This window comes from Monodelphis domestica, chromosome 3, assembly GCF_027887165.1.
Source record: "Monodelphis domestica isolate mMonDom1 chromosome 3, mMonDom1.pri, whole genome shotgun sequence".
Lineage (NCBI taxonomy): Eukaryota > Metazoa > Chordata > Mammalia > Didelphimorphia > Didelphidae > Monodelphis > Monodelphis domestica.
The window spans coordinates 435,402,571-435,421,059 of record NC_077229.1 but is presented as its reverse complement, the minus strand read 5'-3'; the positions used below and the strand labels follow the sequence as shown (position 1 = coordinate 435,421,059).

At 39.1% G+C, this 18,489-nt stretch overlaps 1 protein-coding gene and 1 long non-coding RNA gene across 13 annotated transcripts in view; one reads left to right on the top strand and one right to left on the bottom strand.

Annotated features, from left to right (window-relative positions):
- ALPK2 (alpha kinase 2) overlaps positions 1-18,489 on the top strand; it is a 189,052-nt gene that overhangs the window by 23,109 nt on the left and 147,454 nt on the right. The window contains exon 5 of one of the 9 annotated variants that reach the window (XM_056824488.1): positions 6,543-6,621. The exons of the other annotated variants lie outside the window; for them this stretch is intronic. Coding sequence (XP_056680466.1) covers positions 6,543-6,621 — 79 coding nt within the window. The remainder of the gene's footprint in view (positions 1-6,542; positions 6,622-18,489) is intronic. 9 annotated transcript variants of the gene reach the window in all.
- The window catches only part of LOC130458493 (uncharacterized), a 79,859-nt gene that overhangs the window by 36,840 nt on the left and 24,530 nt on the right, over positions 1-18,489 (bottom strand). The gene's annotated exons all lie outside the window — the stretch shown is intronic.

The following is an 18,489-nucleotide window of genomic DNA, read 5'->3' as shown; positions in this document are numbered from 1 at the left end:
CATTACTTACTTCTCGACACCTCAGTTTCTTCATCTGTACCATGATGCAATTGAACTCCATGGACTCTAAAGTGCCTTCTTGCTCCATGATCTACTCAATAGACCAGAAGCCTTAGAACCCAAATATACAGCAGGCATGCAATAAATACTTTCTGACTGAATGAATCCAACATCACCCCAAATCCAAGGAATTATATTAATTTTAAGTTTTGACAGTAGAATGGCATTTTAACTCCTGATAAATTATATATATATATAAATTACATAAGTTATTTGTCACTTACACAGTGGGACTAGACCAGTAGGAAGGGAGGAATGGTTGCACTTAGTGGGTAGGGGCTATGAGGTAGAAAGAAAGGGAGAGAAGAGTCAGGCAGCATTGGAACCTCATAAGGCGGAAAATGTAGTGAGGAGCAAGAAGAGAAATTAGTTACAGAAATTTATTGGAGAAACTTGTTAGATGTCTTGGGGTTGTTGGTGAGCAATTTTTCCCCCATAAACAATTTAAATTTCTCATAATTTAATAAGACATTTCCAAATTCTTGGCCTGCCACTGAGAAAATATAACTGATGGTGGAAAGGATAGGGGAATAAATATAGGAAAGGATATTTTAAATATTCTGGAGGATATCTGCTATACAAATTCAAAGCTGAATTACTGTACATTAATAAAAGAGAACTTTGAAATTCTGACACTTTGCTTCTTCAAACTTTTTTTTAAGTTTCATTTATGCCAAAATATTAAATGAGGGACAGGTCTGAAATGAATCATTTGAAAGGCATAAGTCAGCATTTGTTATTCATTAATTAAGAGGTTGACCTTTTTGTCTTTTTTTTTGGCCATTATCACTAAACCACAAACCACTAGATTAGCCTCATAGCTCCAAAGAAAAAGTGCTTTTCTTTATCTACAAGAGTTTCCTCTTCAGGTCATTAATTTTGAGTTCTTCCAGATGTCAGAAGCTCCTATTTCTGGCTTTCTCGAGGCCTGTTCCTGGCTTAGGAAGTGCAGTCTAAAACTTTTTTGGTCTTATAAGATACTCCCTCCTCCAATTCTCCCTTCTTGGTATTCTTTATGCTTTCCTCTTCATTTAGCAGGACCAGGTAGATTTTGACAAATGAGACAGCTTTGGGGACACAAATCAATGTTTATGTGATCTTTATATTTACACAGAGATCTGAGACAGAAGAGATTTGGAAAGCTGAGTTATATTATTGAAAGGTTTCTTCCTTCCTTTCTCACTCTCCCTCCCTTTTTTCTATCTTCTTTCCCTTTTCCCTCCCTCCCTCCCTTCCTTCTTTTCTTTCTTTCCTTTCTCTTCTCTTTCCTGCCTTCTTTCATTTCCCTTCCCTTTCTCCCTCTCTTCTTTCTTTCCTTTCCTCTTTTTCCCCCTTTTTCCTTTCTTCTTATCCTCTCTCTTTCTATCCCTCCTTCCTCTTCCTCCCTCTCTATCTTTCAGTATTCATAGAAATTAACTTTCTTTCTGGGAAAGTGGGAGAGGTACAGTTCTGTTAAGAGGGAGAAGGAATGAGAAGAAATGATAAATGTTTTCTATAGCATAATGAAAGAAAAAGACTGTGGCTTATGCAAATACAATATACAAGGCAGCAAAGCAACAGATAAAAATCAAGAGAAGGCAGGAACCCACACCTAAAAGACTACACCCATTTTGACAACAAAGAAGTTATTTTGATTAAAAAAAAATTCAACAAAATGTCACTGAGAAAGAACACTTTGTACCAGTGATGGTGAACCTATGGCATGAGTGCCAAAGATAGCATGCAGAGCTCTCTGTGGGCACTGGGCTACCCTCTCTCCACCCCCACTCCCACCCCCAGAGTTCCTTACTAGAAAGGCAGAGGGACTTGGGTGGAGCTGCTCTCCTACCCCCTCCACCAAGCTTGACATTTTTTCATATCATCCACTCTTCTGCCCAGAAGCCCAATGGAAGTGCTTTCTCTCTCCTCTGTGTGGGGGTAAGGCAGGGGATGGGGTATACCTAGCATGGTGGGGAGGGGCACAGCACTTAGTCTGGGTGGGGTGGGGGCAGGGCCCAGCACTCCATCTCTAACAGGTTCACCATCACTAGGTAGCAACAGCAATGGACATATCAGAAGTATTGGTCTGGTCAGGTCCCTGAGCAAATCACAATGGAGGTATGAGGGAGGGAGAGAAGGAAGGGATTGGGGTTTTAGAACAGAGACAGAAGCAGATACAGAGAGGGATAAAGGCAAAGAGACAGAGATAGATCTAGAGAAAGAAGCAGAAATAGAGATAGAAACAGAGAGAGGGGTACAAGAAGAGGGGAGAGAAAAGAGAGGACGAGGAGAAATAAGAGAAAGGAGAAAGAGAAGAGGAAGAAGACAAGAGACAGAGAAAGAGAAAGAGATAAAGATAGAGAGAGAGATATGCTGATGTATCTCCCCAATCTCCCCCAGGGGGAGCTCAGTGGTCTGTGTTATGTTAATTCAGGCCAAGGCTTGGCTAAACAGCAAAAACTTAAAATATATTGATAGGCAAAATAACATGGATTTGATTCATTTTGGGAGCAATATTGCCTTTTTAAAATCCCTACTAGCTTAAACATGTATATGAACATTGTATTAAAAACAGGTACCCAATTTTGTCATTTACATAACTCCACCAAAGGAGTTGTCACTTTTATTTGATATCACAAGACAAGGTTCAAAGGCAATAAATAATTGAGTCAAAGGATAAATAATATATCTACTAACTCACCCTTAACCAAGACATTTTTACCTAAGGTTGACTGATGGGTGGTGGTGGTGGTGGCAATTCCTTTGCTTTAATTTCTAATTTCTGTCTATTTACTTTTTCCAACCTAACCCCTCTCTGCTTAGTTTAAACTCACTACTTTATGCTTTAAATTGAAATTATTCATTAGATCATACATAGGTTTAGATTCTAAACCAAAAAGGACCTTAGAGGCTATGGAATCCAACTGCCTTATTTTATAGATGAGGAAACCAAGATCCAAAGAGTTTATTTAAGGGACTCACACAAGATTACCCAGGTAATAGGTAGCAGATCTGGCAGTCAGATCCTGGTTCTCCAAGTTTGATAGTCTTTCCACTAGACTTTGCTGCCCCCCACCTAACGTGTGGGGTTTTTTCTGCTTGATATTCTTCACCTCCTAGTCCATCCTTCTAAGGGCTCTGATTAGTTTACTCTCTTGCTTAAAAACCTTCAATGGTTCTTTACTGCTTATAGCATAAAGTCTGGGGTTGATGAGTGTTCAGGGAAGAGTGTGAAGTGTCAGAGCTTGCCATGCTCTTTTCAGGGCTGCTTATCTATCTATAGTGCCCAGCTTTCACCCAACTCTCACGTGTGACTCCAAGAAGCTGTAGCATGTCCCAATAAATTATCTTAATAGATGGGCTAAACCAGTTTGAAGGCAATCAACAACCCTCAAACCCATTGGTGAGTTAGGAGAGTGTCTACCTCAAGCATGTGAAGATGTTCCCAAACTGAGTGGATAGATGAGAACAGTTTGTTCAGTGGCCATGAAGGCAGCTGATAGAGGTGCTGTGAAGCACTTAGAGCTGGATCAGACCTAGAAGATGCCAAGGTTACTCACTGTATTTTAGGGGCTGCCAGTTGTCCTGTTTCTTGTCTTGCCACTGGACTTTAATGACTGGCAGAGAGTGAGGCTGATGACTTTGTACAACTCTGTCTCATTTAAATCCAATTCATGTGCAAGACAAGATTTCAATCACCCTCGTGATATCATTGATCTTTGAAAACAAAAGAAAAATAACAGAATAAATTGTATATTTATTAGTCTGATATTTAGGGCTCTCCACTATCTAGCTGCTACCTTCCTTTGTAGCTTTATTTTCCATGATTCCCTTCTGCACAGGCCAAATTTTTCCATCTTAACTCATCACCTCAGGAACATGCAATACTATAAGTATACCTATCTCCATTTCTTTGCTCATTCCAATGTCCCTGCTGAAATTGTCCTCCCTCCTCCTTCCTATTTATCCGAATCTTATCTGGTCCTCAAGATGTAACTCACATGCCTCTTAAAGTTCTTTCTCATCCATGAAACCTTCTTTGACAAGCCCACAGTAATTGCTCCATCCTCTCATTTCCTCTAGTACTCATCTACTCTGCTACTCATTTAACATTTGCCCAATAGTACCATGTATTGTCATATTTTAATATATCATATATGTAAGCACACATTTATGTACATATGTATGCATACATGCGTACATGCACACATGCACATAAATGTATAGAGTTGTTTTGGGAGGTATGAGACTTGGATTCAAATCCAAGCTCTGTTAATTTAATTTCTGTGACCTCGAGTAAATTAGTTACTATCTCCTAGACTCAGTTTTCCATCCACAAAATGAGAGAATTAGGATAGATTACTTTTAAAAATATATAAATAAGTTGCTTTATTATTTCTAGTTGCCTTTGTGCAATAAATGCACATCTTTCAAAAATATTTGGTTTTTGTTACATTAAAATATCCAGTTAACTCCCACCCTCTCCTCCTCCCCCCAATTAGAGGGGGCATCATTTGACAAAAAGATATATGTACATATAAAACAATGTCTTGTTTATTTCTGTTTCTCAGTTCTTTCTCTGGAGGTATACACAAGTCATTCTTCAACCAGTATTTCTGTTGTTGTATATAGTGTTGTTCTCTTGGTTCTGCTCATTTCATTCTTCATAATTTCATGTAGGTCTTTTCATGTTTTTTCCAAACTAACCTGCTTGTCATTTCTTATGGCATAATAGTATTCCATCACATCATATACCACAACTTGTTTAGCTGTTGATGAGCATCCCTTAAATTTTCAGTTCTTTGCCATCACAAAGAGAGCTGCTATAAATATCTTAGGACATATAAATTCTTTTCCTTTCCCCCTAATTACCTTAGGAAATAAATCTAATGGTGAGATCTCCTTCAGTTTTCAATCTGTGAACCTGCAATTCTGATCTAATGCTGTCTTCCTCAGTGGAGAAGAAATTTCTTATGGGATTGTATTTTATACCTTTTAAGTATCCCCGGTAGTTTGCAAATTGCCTTATATAGAGTAAGAACTTAATCAGTATTTGATTTTATTGACAGTAATGCCATTCTTCAAGTCCTTGCACTGTCTCATGGAATGCCCAATTGTAGTTCTGTCACTGTCTAGGGTCTTGCTTCTTCTAAGGAGTTTTATGAAAGTTAGGTGTCCTTCAAAGCTGCTCAGTTATGGTGTACCATATATTTAGAGCCATGTTGATACTATGAAAATGTTTAGAAAACCTCTCAGGGCACTCTGATGTAGGTCTAGTTTTTGTCTGTGACTGGTTAGCCAGCTTTGTGAGTGTCGCCCTGATCAGGTCAAAGCCATGGTCTGATCCGTTGGGGGCCAGTGAAGATCCCAGCTATACTGAACCATCTGGGGACACTGATTCTTTTAGGACTTCTAGACCCCAAAAGGAAAATGTCACCACTAGCTACTTTCATCTTGCCTCCATTTAGGGAAATTCTGACCCACGTTTTCTTATTTGTACTAGTCCTAAGGCTATGATCCTATGATACAACTCATCCTTTTTTCAAGTTCTCCTTTAATCCAAGTTTCCTGTATTGTGATTGTGTGCCAAGTAGCTCCTTTTTCTTTCATTCTATTCCCATAGACTGCACCCTAACCCTGGCCAGCTATATCACAGCCTCATGTTAGTTGTTAGTCACAAGTAGGATGGATTCCATTGAATATGGGTGCTCACTGAACAATAATAAATACTTGTTGAAATGAATCAGGTGGTGCAAATATAAATCTAGGCACTAAAGTCTTAAAATTCCATCTATCTATTGACAGACCTGTAATACTCTTGTCATATGCAAAATCCAGAACATTATTTCCACTTGAAAAGACTTCCAAACAATATATTGAATTCATACTCCGAGTTAGGGTGCAACTTTTAAAAAGAAGAAAAACAGGCAAGTTGAAGGGAAGACATTTAATTTCCTTTGGTAGTTTTCCTCCTTTCCTCTCTGGCTTGCCCTTGCTCTACCAAAAAACAAACAAACAAAAAAATCAAGCTGTCTCCATCTGAGTCAGTGAAGTTCCCCAAAGAGCTTTGCTCAAAGAATCATTTGGAAGTGATGAGTAGTGATTGTTAGGTAAGATTTGGGAGTGTTAGAGAATCGAATCCTGACTCTGCCACTTCCAACTATGAGACCTGGTGGCCTCTCTGGCTCTCAGTTTCCCCATCTGTAAAAGAGGAGGTTGGATTACATGGCTTCTAAGGCTCCTTCCAGCTCTCCATGTCTGATTTTAAGATTTGGTTGGGTTAGAGAGCACTTTTATTGACAGGCTCTGAAAGCATTGCAAAGATCTTAGGTCTGGGCTTGGGGAGTGTGAGGGGGCAAAGCCCCTCCAAAGAATGCCTGGCAGAGCTCTCTGAGGCCCCAAAGGCGCCTGCAGTTCCTGACACTGCAGGGAAGCCGTCCCTCCCACATTTTTCCCAAATGAATTCCTCAGGCTCACATCATCTTCCACCCTCCTTCCTTCAGACGGTGCCTCCTGGCTGCAAGGTTTCTTGAATGAGTTCCCTGCTTGTGATGTAAACCTGCCCTATGAGTCCCCAGGGTGGTAAGTCGGCTGCTGGGAACTTGTTGTCAATCATCACTCTTACAGTTGTGCCTGGGGGTGAACTTCCCCGCACAGTCAATGACTGGGAGGATTGAGCTGGGCAGGCTAGCCTGGCCACTGCATGGGGGGATTCTGGGCCCGCCTGCCCATTCTAAGTGCTTACTCATCTGTTCCAGGAGATGGGAAGGCTCCTGCAGCTGTTATTGGCCTAATGACCATAGCCCCTCAGGGACAAAACAAGGGTAGGCTGGGGAAGGCGACCAAAGTACCCAACAGGTGCCTTAACTCAGAACAAGCACAGGAAGATCCCCTCTCTGACTGACAGGCAATGAAAATTGAGGTTAAAGCCCCAGACAGCCTTATTTCACTACAGTGGCCCCCAGACCTCCTGCCTGGAGTCTTCCAGGAGATTGGGGTGACCCAAGGCTGATCAAAGACCTACTTTAGAACGCAGAATCAGAATTTTCTATTGCTGCTGGAAGAGAACCTACAAGATTCATTCATTAATTCCCCAGGCATTTTTTAAGCCACTCATGCTCATGTTTACTTCCTCATTTCACAGAAGCATTGAAAAAGCAACAAAGACAAAAATGAAACAGATCTTTCCCTCAAGACACTTAAATTCTGTTAGGAATGAACACAGATCAGTAAAAATCACATGTATACAAGGACAATCAAAAGTATTTCTTTTGGGGAAGGAGAGTAATAAATAGCAAGGTGGAGGGAGGGATGGTGAAAAGTAGGCTTGTTGTAGCTTTTGGTGTCTAGAAGGAAGTGAGGGATTTTATGAGAAGGGAGCTTGGAGGTGAGATGTATAAAGGAGGTCCATTGAGGGTAAGCATTTTAATTAAGGTCCCACCCCAAATTAGTAAAGACTTAGAGCTAGAACTCAATTTTCTGGATTGTTTGAAGACTGTGGAGTGCTAGTCTTCTGAGAGCCATGGGGAAACCTTAAAAAAAAAAAGGATGAAAAGCAATCTCTTCCTTTAAGGAGCTTAAGGACTTCCAAGAAAGGGAAAACAGAAATAAAAGTCAAATATACTATAAGGCAGAAGGTGGATACTATAGAGGAAATATAAAGTGTTAAGGGAGTACAAAGGAAAAGGAAACAACTTGTGGGTGGTTGGAGAATCAGAGAAGGTTTCAAAGGGGAAAAGATAATCTTCTGTAGCTCAGACAAGTTGTGGTCCTAGGACTGCATATACCTCTTCAGAATTTCATGTGTAGTGGAGGCAGCTAGATGGCTCCATGGATTGTGAGTCAGGGCAGATATGGGAGGTCCTAGGTTCAAATCTGACTTCACACTCTTCCTAGCTGTGTGACCCTGAGAAAGTCACTGAACCCCCATTGCCTAGCCCTTCCTGCTCTTCTACCTTGGAACCAATAGACAGTATTGATTCTAAAATGGAAGATGACGGTTTAACAAAACAAAACAAAAACCAAAATGTCATGTGTGGTGTTTGACATAGGCATAGAGGGGCATCTTTGGGCCTCAGTATCCTCATTTGTAAAATGAAAAGATTGGACATTAGAGAGATTCTGAGGTCCCTTCAAATTCCAAGTCTATAATCTCATGAATGTTATTGACACATTATAGTCAAAACCTACGATGACATCCTGAGACTCTGTTGTAGCCTCTTTTAGAGAACTGATCCCGTGTAACATCTAAAGCATCATTCCCATTTAATTAGCTTGTCTGCATGATATTGTTTTACCTAACATTATGTTTTTTGTAGAATCAGTTAATTCTGTCAAGCAGGACATATCTGTGTATGAGAACTTATCAGTTACAGTTTGAATATGGATTTTGAGTGTAAGCCCCTTGAAGGAAGAGAATGTTCATTTTTGTCTTTGTACTCCCAGTACCTAGCACAGTGCCTGGTGCTTAGTTAGGATTTCATAACTGCTTTTTGATGGATTAATTGAGAGGACTTAGGCTGGCTCTCATAGTCTATGGGGAGAAGAAGTCAAATAAAGTCACACAGGTCTACAGAAAGGCTGCCGATGGCGATTCAGAGGATGATGTAGTATTAGAAATTCCAGTAGAGGAACCAAAGAAAACTAAAGCACCATCCAAAGGCAACCCAAATAGTTCAGGTAGAATATGTTGGAGGAAGAGATAGGCAAGAAATAACTCAATAGTCAACTATATAATTCAATTTCAGAAATTTTCATTGAGTTCTGAGTCCTTTCAGAGCATCCTAGGTGAAACAGAGCAGGTGGCAGAAGAAGCCCCTATCATTTCTTGCTCTTTCCATGGAAGAAAATTGAGGCAAAATAGGGACCTCCAGCCTTGGCCTGGTGAGAGAGAGAGGCTTTCAGAAGTTCTTGGACATAGTGGGCCTACTATAGATGATTTAAAAACCCCAAGATGGGACCTTGACTGTGGTTCCTGGCTCTCAAGCAGACTGAGTTTTTTCTTTGCAGAAGCGAATGCTCCCAGATTTTAGGGTTATAAGGAACATAGAGAAGAAACGGAAAAAAATCTATTCTGAATGTGACAGTCAAAATCTGAGAAGATAAAAGGGAGACAATATGGTACAAGAGGTCAAAGATCCTGGGTTTGAATCCTAGCTCTGCTATTTACTGCTTGAATGATTTTTGGTAACTCTTTTAATCTCTCTAGGCTTTAGTCTTCTCAGTTTAAAAAGAAAAGGAAATGCCCTTTAAGCCCTTTCAGACTCTAAACTTACAATTTGAATTACATTTTTTATTTGATTCCTCCTGTTCCCATGGAGACCATCCCACCAGTTTCACTAGTTATTGCTATTCAAAAAGGATTTCAAGGACAGAAATGTAATTTTAAAATCTCTTTTGAAACTATTGTTGAATAACATTGATGAGTTTGACAATCCCTGCCAACAGCTGAGCTCCTAGACTTCATAATGTTTACTGTGAGGAGATGTGTGTGTGTGTGTGTGTGTGTGTGTGTATTTTTTCCCCTCTGATCATCACTTTCCTCTCTGGTCTCCTTGCTGTCTGTTCCTCTGAAGCAGGATAACCCTAACATGCCCTTTCCCAATAAAATGTGTCTTCTTGCCAGTTCCAAAATACTGAGTTACTGGGCTTGACTGCTCACTGTTTTTATTCTTGAAGTCTTTGCTCAATGCAGGAACCCTAGAATTGAGGCTTCATGGTTTGACCTGGTTGAGATGACAAAAAGGGGCAAGACAGGCCCCAGAGTTTTCTTGCTGACAACAGAAAGCAGGGCAGAACAAAGAAATTAATTGGGTTTGTTCTCCTCCTCTGACACTGATCATAGGATTCTGTTTGTCAAAGAAGGCCTCACATATTGTTTTGTTTATATTCCCTGCCTCTCTTCAGTAATTAAAAAAATGCTTCTAAATCCACTGGGTAGTGTGTAAGGAAGACCTTTTTCAGGGAGCTTTCTAGCTCAAATCCAACTTTCAAAAGATAGTTGACACGTTCTATAGACTTAATAAGTGGAGAATTATGAAAAGAAGGAAGGGAAGGAAGGGAAGGAGGGAAGGAGGGAGGGAGGAAACAAAAGGAAAGGAAGGGAAGGGAAGGGAAGGGAAGGGAAGGGAAGGGAAGGGAGAAAACATCAATTAAGTGCCCACTATGTGCCAAGTACTGTGCTTTATAAATAGTCTCAGTTTGATTCTTACAACTACCCTGGGAAGTAGGTGCCATTATTATCCCCATTTTAACATTGAGGAAACTGAGGCAGATAATAGTTAATAGACATGATTACAAGATTCTTTAATTGGCTTCAAAGCTCAATTCAAGGATTACCATCTACATGAGGTGCTTCTCAAACTCCAAAGCTGCTCATGCCTTCCTCACAAAATTACCTTTTATCCATTTGGTATTTTTATCTTTTTCATATACCTTTATATATATATATATATATATATATATATATATATATATATATTGTCTCCCCCAGAAGAATGCAAACTTCTTGAAAACAGAAACTGTTTTTTCCCCTTTTGTCCCTGACACCTAGCACAGGACCTGGCACATACTAGATACTTAATAAATACTTGGTTGACTGATAGAGTCATAGATCAAGAATGGAATCTTAGAGGTCATCTAGCTCAACCTGTTTATTTTACAAATGAGGAGTCTAAGGCCCAGAGAGATGAAGTCACTTGCTCAAAGTCTTATAGATAGTAAGCAGCAGAGATCTTCTGACTCTAAGTACATCTCTCTCTGCTGTACCATATTGTCTCCCATAGAGATAGAGGGAGTTCTTAGAGATAATCTAATAATCCAACCTGCTCACTTTACAAACAAGGGAGCCAAGACTCAAAGCCACTTTATAGTTGAATAATGTTAAAGATTAGATATTAGTGGATAGAGTGCCAGGCCTAGAGTCAGAAAGACCCTGCTTCCTCAGTTCAAATCCAGCCTCAGACACTGGCTGTGTGAACTCTGGCAAATCACTTAACCCTGTTTGCCTCAGTTTCCTTTCCTTTAAAATGAGCTGGAGAGGAACTGGCAAACTATTCCAGTGTCTTTGCCAAGAAGACCCTAAATGGGGTCATGAAGAACGGGACACAACTGAAAAATGACCGCAACAACAACACTAATGAATTAGAGAAATTGTTTAATCTCTTTGAGCCTACTTCCTCATCTATAAAATTAGGGAACTTGATTAGATTATTGTTAAGATTTTCTTCTAGCTCTAGCCTTTTATGAACCCAAGAGATTATGAAGTACATGACAAAAGTAGAGCTAGTGAGAGGCAAAAGATGGACTGGAACTCAAGGGCCTTGTTCCTATCATAGAGCTGCCTTCATTTTTTTACATATTTCATCTCATCCTATTGGTAAAACCATCTTCAAAAATAAAAGATGGTGACTACATTTATTTGTATGTTGGTAAGTAAATAAAACAGAAGCGATCTAATTGAATAGTTAACAGGGGATCTCTGAGTTTTATTTTTTTTTTTAAGGCCTGATCATATTAACAGCTTTAGGAATTTTCTGAATGATATTCATTAATTTTCCAAGTTTTCCCCAATGTTTATAATTGATCAGATTGATTTATTAACCAGATTAAGAAATTAGCTAGAAAATGAACCTTCAGGATATAGAAAATGGAAGGAAATAAGAACAATCTCTTTTACTGTGTTCCTGCCTCTTCTCTGCTTTAGATTTCACCATCATCTACTCTCTACAGGATTGTTCCTAGCTGGTAGAGATATAACTAGGACAAAACAATCAAGGCTTTGTCCCAGGGTTCTGGACCTTAGAGGGTGCTGTCATTGTTTTCACTCTTTCAGTAGCAAACAATGATTGAACTGATTACCTAGTGAGCAACAGCATTTGAAATTGGTTCTATTAGACAGCATCCCAACTGAACTTCTCCCTGATCTAGCCCTTCCTCAGTTCAGTTTCCCCCATTATACTTTGTCCCACCACTTGGTAGTCACCCCAACAGTATTTTGAGATTTTTGCTCATGTTGGCTGGCATTACAGTCTCTTCTATTTTGGAACTTTGTATTTGTTTCTTTTCCCCCCTCTTAACTGAATATGCCATTAAATGTTTGTTTTGTGCTACTCACCTTAGATATGTTTTCTAAAGCTTACCACAGACATCAGATTTCTCAGTTTAGGCTCTAATATCTGGAGAAGAAATTTGCTTCTTCTTGACTACATGGATTAAGTACATGCATACATATTTGATGTGAATTAGCTCAAAGACTCTAATGATACTCTATAACTTAAAGATTTAAGATTCAAATTCTTAATCAAAGCCAATAAGTTAGTCAACAGTCAACAAACATTTATTAAGCATCCACTATATGTGAAGCCCTAGAGGTACAAAGAAAGGCAAAAGTTCAGATTCTATTGAAGGAGAGAACATATTTCTTAACCGATATACAAAGTAGCAGCTAGATAGAAGAGGAAAGGGCTCCAGAAGAAGTATAAGCTGAATCTTTAAGGAAGTCAGAGAAATAAAAAAGTAGAGCTGAGGAGGCAGATTAGTCCAGATAAAATGGACAGCCAGAAAAGAAAAAGCTTGGACTTGGGAGACAGAGGGTTGGGTTTGAGGAACTGTAAGTGAGTCACTGTATCTGGTCCTCAGTAGTCTGGAACCACTTCAGCTACCTAGCTTCATCTCCCACAGCTTCTCCTCAAATACTTTTGCAGCCAACTCGCTTCCCCACTATATCTTATAAAAGACCATAATCACTCTTCTCACTAGACCTTTGTTAATGCTATTTCCCCTGCTTGGAATGCCCTCCTCTCTTGATCTGCATTTGTTTATGTTATCTATCATCTATCTATGTATCTATCTGTTCATTCATTCACTTGTTCACTCACTTATCTTTTTAAATATAATTTTATTTTAAAAATATTTTTCCATGGTAACATGATCCATGTTCTCTCCCTCCCACTTTTTCTTGCCCCCTCCCAGAGCTGACAAGTCATCTCACTGGGTTATACATGTATTACTTGATCTGCATTTGTATAAATTTCATTAGTCCTATAAGGTCTGGTTTATTTCCCATTATGTCATGAAGTCATCCTTACCCCCTTCTAAACTACATTGATCTCTCTCCTTCGAAACTACCAGAAGTGCTATTTGCTTATTGTCTTGCTTTACTATCTGAAGACTTTCAGTTTTGTAGATGACATATCAATTCATATTGTTTCCAAATCAGCATTCTGCAGTTCTTATCCGCTAGAATATAATGCTCCAGGAAGGCAAACTCTTTATCTTATCTAAATCCTTTTTATTTATTTTTTACTGCCATAGCACTTGGCAGAATGTTGAGCGCCTAAGGAACCAAGAAGTACTTCTTAGAATAGTATGACTTGAAAACCAGTAGTTCTTATGGGGAAATCTGGTGCCTGCTCTCATATCAGGGTTACCTAAGCGACAAGAAATTTCCAGTTCTAATTATGGAGCCTGATCACCTGGGAGAATGCTTATTTTTCAACTTCATTTATATGGCTGTACAATATTATGACAACCAACTTCTTATTTCTGCCTAAAACTCTGCTATTACCAGGCCACCTTCTTGCTCAAAAATCTTCAATGATTTTCATCACTTACTGAATAGAGGGAAGAGAAGGTTATAGAAAGAGAACAAACATTTATTAAGCCTCTATGATACAGAACAATGATAAGTGCTTTACAAATATTATATCTTATTTGGTCTTCACAATAAACCTTGTGTGGTAGGTGCTATTAAGATTTCCATTTTACAAATGAGGAACCTGAGGCAGGCAGAGGTTAAGTGACTTACACAGCTCATATATGTCTGAGGCTAAATTCAAACTCAGGACTCCCTGACTCTAGGTCCATTGTTCTATTCACTGTGCTATATAAAGTTCTACCTCCTTAGCTGGATGTTTGAGGTGCTCCACAAATTGGATTAAATTTCCCTTTATAGTCATCTTTCCCACTTAGCCAATGTGTTAGCACAACTGGCCTCTTTGCTATTTCCCAACATATTTTGTACTTCTCTTCTTCTGAATCTTTACTTGTGTTGCTTATTAAACTTAGGTCCCTCACTACAAATGCCCTTCCTTCTCTATCAAGATCTCACTAGTCTTTAAAGTCTCTATCATCTCTTATCTCCTATAGCAGTGATGACAAAGCTATGGCATGGGTGCCAAAGATGGCAGGTAGAGTGCTCTCTGTGGGCATGTGGCAGCCCTCCTCACCTTCCCCCACTCCATTTATTACTAGAAGGGCAGAGAAACTTGGGTGGAGCTACTCCCTTCCCCCTCTCCACCTCGCCTGACAACATTTTTTCACATCCCCTGCCCCTCTGCCTAGTAGCCAATGGAAGCTCTTTCTCCCTCCCCTGTATGGGTTAAGGGGGTGGGCCAGCACACCATCTCTAAAAGGTTCACCATCACTGTCCTATAGGAAGAATCATTATAGGCAGAATTAATCTCTTCCTTTTTTGAATTTTGAATTTTGTGCCATTCACATGACATTTTATCATTTATGTGTCCTAATAATTTATGTACATCTCATTTCTCCTGTTAGATGGATGGTAGGGCCCTTACAGCACCCCTATAATGCTCCAATATTTGTCTATAATAACAGTGACCAATATTTACATACTATATTAAGGTTTGCTAATTTCTTTGCATATATTATTTCACCTGAGCTTCCCAGCAACCCAGGGAGGTAGCTACAACAGGCATTATTAATTTGCTATTATTTTACAGGAAAGAAAATTAATATTTTGAGAGTTAGATGATTTATCTGTATTTCCCAAGTTTCAAGGATGTGATAAGAACCTGGTCCTCTCCAGATTTCAAGGCTAAGCTGAGATCCTCTGTACTACCTTGGTTTATGTATATAGTGGGGTGCATATAGAGGAAGTTTTGTAAATATTTGTTGATTCCTGGAATGAGTGACCAAATGAGTAAGTGCAAAGGTTGGGGGCAGCTAAGGGGTTCAGTGGATTGAGAGCCAGGCTTTGAGACTATAGGTCCTGGGTTCAAATCTGTCCTTAGACATTTCCTGTGTGACCCAGGGCAAGTCACTTAACCCCCCTAGCCTAGCCCTTCTCACTATCCATATAAAAAATTATAATCTTCAGGGTTTGAGCAATCAAAGTCCCATAACTTCCTTTGGATCATGATTATTTGAATAAATTTAAAAGTCCCATAATGGTAAAATATTTAATATTTAAAATTATATTGTAATTTTTTTAAAATGCCAAAACTTACTTTAAGAAAACAAAATTTTAATTGAGTGCCACTCCTAAGAAAAGGAGCTAATTTTCATCTTGCAAATACTTAAAGCATTTCCCCTGGGGGTGTCTGATTCAGAAAATTTACACCTCTCTGAGGAGAAACATTAGAAGACTTACCTTCTTCACTGCCAGTGACACATGTTATTTAGGTGTGATTTGCCCCTTGATTTTTTTTTCTTCCACTGGGAAGTAGACTATGTCACTTTATTGGGAAAGAACTATGTGTACCATTATCTAACTCAAGAGGTGTGAAATTCCACATAGATTATATTCAGTTACCTGGGTTTAATGACAAGGAGAGGCAAAGATAAATAAGATCTAGAAAAAGATTCTAACATCTCACTTTAAGTTTTAACTTCCTTCCAAAACTAGAACACCAGGCAAAGAGCCATATTGCTTGTTAAAAGTTTCAGCAATTTGTTTTTCTCTGGTAGTCCTTGCCTATGAATAATGAAATGTCCAAAGTGCAGGCAGCCAGCCAGAGGGAGAAGGAGGCCCAGCAAGGGGCCAGAAAAACCTACCAACTAGATCATCATTCCCTTAGTAACTGAGAGGTGATTTAATTTCCTCTAACAGAGGCTATCATCAGACTGATGTTGCTTTAACTGTCATGTCTATGCTGTAAAATGTATAATATCCCAATTCAAAGTACCATTGCATTTGCGATAATGTTTGTGAAAGGGCTAGAAAAATTGCAAAAGGCTCTACAAATACACAGTACTGCTATTTGGAAATGAGGAATTACAAGGGACAGCAGCCATTATATGATCAATGGCATTTGTTGTTGATAATAACAGAGAAATACTATTTCTAGAAGAGAAAAGTGAATAGCTAAAATGATTTTAAACTTTTTAAAGGCTTTGCTTCTTCTGATATTCTCCAATACCCTTATCATCATTACTCATTTGTCTGCTAGAGTTTCTATACTAGTAGATCAAGGGAATCTTATAGACCCATGATGGTGAACTTATGGCACATGTGCCAAAAAGGCACTCAGAGCCCTCTCTATGGGCACACCTGCTGTCACCTGCCAGAGTTTGTTACTAGAAAGCCAGAGGGACTTGGGGCAGAGCTGTTTCTCTCCCCCCCCTCCCTCTCCATGCACCTGAGGACATTCCTTATTTTCCCCTCCCCTCTTCTCAGAAGCCAATGGGAGCCCTCCCTCTCTCTCTTGTTTAGGGTAAGTGGGAGCATTGGGGGGGGGGTGAAGTGGTAGGATGGGGCATGGCATTTGATATCTGGGGGTGGGGCAGGTGTGGCACTTGGGATGGGGTAAGGGCAGGGCCCAGTGCTCCACCTCTAAAAGGTTCACCATCACTATTATAGACATTGCTTTATTTCATCAAGTCATTTGACAAAGTTTCCCATTCTGCTCTCACAGACAGTAGGCAGTAGGGTATAGTGTAAAGTGCTAAACTTATAATGATAAATGAACTGTTCAAATACAATATCTGACATATTAGCTATAAGATCTTGAGCAAATTTTATTAAATCAAAGGTTCTTCATTAATAAAATAGGGATAATGGCCCCTGTAGTACTTATCTTCTAGAATTATTATAGAAATCAAATAAGATAACTATATAAAGTTTTTATAAACTTTGAAGTGTGTTATAGAAATACTTATTAGTAGTAGTAGTAGTAGTAATAGTGATCCTGGGTTTCCCTATCTCACCCAAGCTAGAAGTACAGCAGTCACTTAGGGATCCAATCCCACTGCTAATCAGCATGGAAGCTTTGACCTATTCCATTTCTTATCTGACTGGTTTATTCCTTTTTTGGCAGTCTGGTTATACTCCCAACCCCCAGTCTTGGAGCTTATCATCCTAGTATTTGACCTTGTATATACCTGAGTGGCTAACATTCTACTAGAATTCAGTACTTCTGAGCTCAAATGACCTACCAGCCTCAGCAACCCCTAGTGTCAGGGATTACAGGTATGTTCCACAGACACAGTTAAATATCAATTGTATTATTAAAAGAATAGCCTGGGCAATAGTGTAGTTGACTAAACTTTATAGTTGGGTGAAAAAGATATCCAAAGTGCCTTGATTAGTGGACTGATGCCAACCTGGAGGGAAAACCCCAATGGCTTTTTACAAGACTCTAATCTATTTCACATTTTAATCAGTGACTTGTATGAAGACATAGAAGACAGAATAACCCAGTGGAATTTTAGTCAGAAGTCTTGGGATCAAATTTTGCTACTTTCTAGCTGTGTTACAGTAGACAAATCATTTGCCCTTTCGGACTTCACAATGTTGCTATGAGGAAAGTGCTTTTTAAGCCTTCTTATACTGTATAAATATGGATTATATCAGACCTGCAGGTAACACACAACTGGGAAGGATAGTCAATATTTTGATGATAGGATGAATGTTGTGAAAGACTAGATCTAACAAAAGTACATATATGGACCAGAAAAGAACCAAGGACAAAGCCAGGCAACAAGCCATTTGAAACTACGCACCAGACTGACCTATTTGGGCATGGTTGTTCAGCTGAAGATGAATCTACTGAGCTTTGTTATCACCCAGCCCATCCCTCTTCCTTTAGTTCATAGGAATAGCAAGAAAGATTTTGTCATGACTTTGTTGTCAATTTGTGACATTTTTTAATATTGTCATATTTTTGAAATAATTATATATTTATTATATTTCTGTAATTAGAAAAAATGAAGTTCACAAATACTGAATAAGATGAATGTAGTGTTGGGAAAGGAGACCTACTTAAAAGCAGTTGTTTTTTTAAGTTTATTTAATTAATTAATTTAGAATATTTTTCATGGTTACATGATTCATGCTCTTTCTCTTGCCTCCTCATACTCCCCTCCCATAGTCAACAAGCAATTCCACTGGGTTTTACCTGTGTCTTAATAGCAGTTTTAAGGTGGAAAAGATTTGGGGTTTCTAATTAACTAGAGCTCAACACTGAAATAGCAGGCCTAAAGAAAGATAGAGTCCCATTGCACTCTGGAATGGTCACACCACATCTAGAGTGATGAGTATGGCTCTGGGTGCCATATCCTGATAGAAACAACTAATAGTATATTAGTTGAAGAATGGCCAAAATGATGAAGGATCTAAAAGTCAGATTCTTTGTGCAACCACGGAAGAAATAAAAAGTTCTTTCTAGTATATTCTGCTGCCCTTAATGCAAGGCTTGAATAAACTAT